Source organism: Poecilia latipinna, unplaced genomic scaffold (assembly GCF_001443285.1).
Source record: "Poecilia latipinna isolate Pla-1442-1.1 unplaced genomic scaffold, P_latipinna-1.0 Scaffold3999, whole genome shotgun sequence".
In the NCBI taxonomy this organism is placed as follows: domain Eukaryota; kingdom Metazoa; phylum Chordata; class Actinopteri; order Cyprinodontiformes; family Poeciliidae; genus Poecilia; species Poecilia latipinna.
The window spans coordinates 27,725-32,429 of record NW_015116615.1 but is presented as its reverse complement, the minus strand read 5'-3'; the positions used below and the strand labels follow the sequence as shown (position 1 = coordinate 32,429).

Genomic DNA, 4,705 nt, shown 5'->3' with positions numbered 1-4,705 from the left:
TGGAAGTACGTCCAGCCCCTCTCAAGGAGACTGGTTCCAGAACCAGAGCCATGCGTCGAGGTGAGGCCGACTATTTCTAGCCGGAACCTCTCAGCCTCCTTCCCCACCAGAGAGGTGACGTTCCACGTCCCAAGAGCTTCTGCAACCGAGGATCAGATCGCCAGGGTCCCCTCCGTCTCCCACCGCCCGTCCCACCCTGCACTCGGCCCCTTTGGCCCCTCCCATAGGTGGTGGGCCCATGGGAAGCAGGAGCCATGTCTCCTCTTCAGGCTGGTGGAGAAGCGTTTTAATGATCCCAGATCAGATCAGCAGCGATTCCAACAAAACGTTTCTGCTTCAGTTCATCTGAATCAAACTCGGATAGAGCTGAAAACGTTACAAACCGATTAGAAACCATTGAACGAAAACCCCAGACAGTAAAATCAGGTTTTTTTAATCCATCCTCCATTTCATTTATATATTTTAAAACTTTCTTGGCACTAGTGGCCTTTAATGGGCGTTGATCAATATTCATGTTTCCAAAACGATTTCACATCAGAACAATCATTTAAAAATGTTTTTCTATCCAGAAGGTTCTGGTCACGTTCAGAGTGAACAGAGAGAAAACTGAGTGGAAGGAAAACATTCAAAACCGAAAACTCGACTGGATTGTGAAGCAAAGTCCTTTCAGCAGTTTGGAGATGAACCTGATCTGGACTCAGAACCTGAAGGTCCAAACCATCCAGGTAGAACTTCTCCGTCCTGCAGCTGATCCACATCAGAGCTTCACCTGAACGGCGCAGAGGCTCTGAATCAGGATCCATGTTCCACAACAGGTTTCCACAGATTTTCCTTCCACTCAACGTTCCACCAATCTCCTTGAATACTCACTCAAGATGAGTCCCGATTCATATAAATTTCATTTTTAAATGAATTGGTGATAAAACTTATTGTCTGTAGAAGAAAAACTGGTTAAAGCCTCGTGAAATGTGATTTTTTTTAACCCTCAGGGCCTCCGTAGTTTACACAAACACACCTGTGACAGGTGAGGTGACAGGAGGCTTTAATTAGACCACAACAAGCCCTGCGGCAACAGGAGCCGCTTCAGCTCCGCGATGAAGAGGAGGTCAGAGCTTCATCCCGGATCCAGTCTGTTATGTAACGGAGTGGTTCCGTCAGTCCTCCGGGCTCTGTGGGTCATCCAGAACCCTCTACTGGGACCGGAACCAGAACCAGAACCCTCTGCGTCTCTTTTTGTCTCACAGAAAATAAAACTTTCACTTTCTGTGGAACCAAATGCAGCAGAGTTGCTGTAAATCACGACTCGGTTCAGGTACCTGAACACAACATGGAGGCTCCAGAACCGACCTTCGGATCGAACTTAGACCCGATCCAAAAAGAACCTTTTCCCCCCTGAAATCAGAGCCAGAACCCCCGGTCGGAACCTTGAAGAAGACTCACCTTCAGGCTGAAACTTTAAATCCACCAAACTCCCGGGAAGAGCCGCGGGAAAAGTCCGACAGGACCTGGAAAAGTGGAGACCGAATTCCCAGTGTCCAGAAAACGGGAATATTCCAGAAAAGTTCCAGTTTTCCCGAGCTTTACCTGGACCCAGAAGGCACCGGCTGTGGGTTCTTCACGGTTCCGGACTGTAGGTCCAGTTCGGCTCCTTTAAACGGGTTCGGGTGGTCCCGCGGCTCCAGCTTCCCCTCCTCTGCCTGAATGCCACATTCTGGACTCTCCCGAATTTACTCACACTGTCAAGTTAGCCTGAAGGTAGCAGGAAGCATCCAGATCAGGCCTTCAAAATAAAACCTCAGCTTTTAAAATCCAACATTTCTGTCTCTTAACCAGCCAATGGTTAATTATTCGTGTATGAAATATTTCATCCATTCTCTGGACTGACCCATTTACAGCCCGAAGGTCATATCTCTCAATGTTATTAATGTCTTAATATGAATCAGTTTTAATAAGAGTCAGATCAAATTTATTAACATGCAAACCAAACTGAAGAAATTAAATAATGTCACCAAATGAGAATAAATGCATGAAAATAAAAATGAGTATTTAAAAATCATTCATTGGAGTTAAGAGAAAAATATGTTTACACTTTTATTCCCACCGTACAATAAAATAAAGAACAGCTCAAATCAGATGGTTTCTGTTCTTATATTTATTCAATATTGAAGGTTTTTATTTTTATTAAAATACAGTTTAAAGCAACACAAACCTTCATCTACACATAGTGAGAAAGATTTTAGGGTGATGGAACATGAAAATAAAATCTGATTTCCCTCCCCCTTAATTTAAAAAATAATATTTACAAATGTCAGACAATATTTAAAGTAACTTGCATTATTTCAATCATTCCTTCTGGGATTTGACCTGAATTAAAAATCTAAGCAAATAAAAACTGGAAAACAAAATGGTTGACGGGATTGGCTGACATCACTGAACTACGGAAGCCCAGAGGGTCTAATTCATTTAAATATATATATCAGTTTTACAAAACGTAAATCTTCATAAACAGAAAATAATGTATCAAACTGATTTATTGCCCACTCCCGATTTTATGTTCTCATACCAAAGATGTAATAACTAGGCTTTTATTTTGAAACCCCAATCGGTCCTCTTCCGGTTGTGTTGTCGCGGCTCCGCGGAGCTTCGAAGATCCGTCAGACTCCTTCCCTCCCGCTTCCAGTCACTTTCCCTGCAGGTTTTAATGAGACCGTCAAAGGAAAATAAAGTTATTCCAGGTTTTCCTGACCGTCTCATCCCAGTCCGGAAAAATTAGTTCAGCAACAGAGAAAGTCAACGAAAATCCCAGTTAGACACCAAATCACTGAACTGGAGGATTTCATGTTCCCCCGTCAGCAAAGCAGAAGATCCTGAACGCATCCACTGCTCTGATGGTGGAGGAGGTATCATGCTGAGGGCCCGCTTCCTGTCCAATCCATGATGCTGAAGGCCTGGCTGAGGAAGAGGAGGGTCCAGCTGCTGCACTGGTCTGTTCCCAGTACGGAACGCTGGGAACAACCCAGAGTGACCAGTCTGAATCAATGTTTCCTCCTCAGCCAGAGCAGATTGGAGGAAAAACCTGCTGCTGTGCAGATTTTTATGAAGTTTAGAAATATTAATGTTTGATCAGATTTTTATTTTTCTCTTAATTGTTTCTGCTGCTGAGAAATCGGACCTTAAGAGAACGATGAGTTTATTTTATTATAATTGGAACAAACATTGGTGGGAACACTTGTGCTAACGCGCTAACAGCAGAGCTAATTCTTTAGCGCACTTAGCTTCACCTAAATTCATTTTCCAGATAAAATCTAAAGCAAAAATTTTCTTTGCTGTTTTGTAAACTTTCAACTGAATAAAGTTCAACGCCTGTGTTGAAGTTTAGATTATTAACCGTTTCTTGTTAAGTAACTATATGTTTATATATATATTCATGCTCTTATTTTGAAGTAGTGAATACTGTTTACACTGCTGTTTCCTCATGTTTTTTAAATAACATGAGGATTCAAATATATGGATTGTTTTGAGAGCCTTCATTTCAACACAGTCGACGTTAGCGCTTTAGCAATGGCTTTCGCTAAATAGCGCTGTAGCATTAGTGGGACTAATGTTTATGATTAATGCTTTAGGGTTAGCCAAGCTAACCTTTTAGCTAGCATTCCAGACTACGAATAAAAATAAAAACCCACCAGAATTAGCTGAGATGTGGATGAATATTAGAACAGAAAATTATAACAAAAATAAAAGGTAAAACTTCCCATATTCAGTTAAATGATTCCAGTTTCCTGACAGTCTGGATGGCTTTAGAAGAAGAGGATCCTCACCTCTTCCTCTTCCTCTCTGGAACAACCGCAGCACCCCACGGCGATGCAGCGCCTCCCACAGGCCGCCCTCCATCTGCAGGTCGTGGTTGGCGAAGAAGCGCAGCGGCCTCGGCACCGAGTCGTAGTAATGATCAGAGAAGTCGGCGTAGTTCCTGGTGATGAATCCGTAAGCCGAAACCTGCAGAACACAGACGGGTTCTGACCCAGAAATTCTGGTTCTTTCACCTGGATCAGATTCATCGGTTACTATGGTAACTCCATGTAAACTCTGGAGAACGTTTCACCTGAAGCAGCCAGGTCAGTTCTCCTTTAGACCGAAACCCGATGCTGCAGCAGGAGGCTCAGTACTCCGCCCTGAGGAGCTCCAGACCCACATCACACCCTCCATCAGAGGTTCTGATTGATCCACAGGCTCCTACCAGAATCCTTCAGTACCAGTAAGCCTGTCGCGATAAACGATAAATCAATTAATCGCATGATAAATTAAACCTATCGACCTCATTTTAGTTATCGGCTTTATGTCTCTTCCTGCCTTTTCTCTTTCTGTTGATGACACTGAATGAAAACAGGCTCATCTCCGGTGCTCTGCACTGACCCTCCCTTCCTCGTTTCCTTAGTGTAATGTCCAGCGCACACTACACGAGATGTCGGCCCATTTTCTAAACCTGAGACACATTAGCCGACAGAAATCCTAGGTACCGTTATACCTAGGCTAATGTGTGTCTCTCTGGTTCGATCGGGTTCGTCGTGCCGTGTGGTTTTCAGCCACATGGGCCCAAAGTAATGGCCACCAGTCCAGTTAACCAGTTTTAATACCAGGCATTAATCAATGCTTTACTAGAATCTACCTGTGATGCATGTGGCTAGAGTCGGTGTAAAATCCTGAC

General features: G+C 43.6%; 2 protein-coding genes across 2 annotated transcripts in view; both read right to left on the bottom strand.

Moving 5' to 3' along the window:
* LOC106942039 (caskin-2-like) overlaps nt 1-1,723 on the bottom strand; it is a 27,586-nt gene extending 25,863 nt beyond the window's left edge. The window contains exons 1-2 of the mRNA XM_015025212.1: nt 1,585-1,723; nt 1,441-1,505 (exon numbers count right to left, since the gene is read on the bottom strand). The gene's annotated coding sequence lies outside the window, so the exon portion shown is untranslated. The remainder of the gene's footprint in view (nt 1-1,440; nt 1,506-1,584) is intronic.
* Nucleotides 1,724-2,080: 357 nt separating this feature from the next.
* Nucleotides 2,081-4,705, bottom strand: part of LOC106942040 (alpha-N-acetylgalactosaminide alpha-2,6-sialyltransferase 2-like) — a 30,343-nt gene continuing 27,718 nt past the window's right edge. Inside the window, exons 4-5 of the mRNA XM_015025213.1 lie at nt 3,819-4,090; nt 2,081-2,689 (exon numbers count right to left, since the gene is read on the bottom strand). Coding sequence (XP_014880699.1) covers nt 2,655-2,689; nt 3,819-4,090 — 307 coding nt within the window. The 3' untranslated portion in view covers nt 2,081-2,654. The remainder of the gene's footprint in view (nt 2,690-3,818; nt 4,091-4,705) is intronic.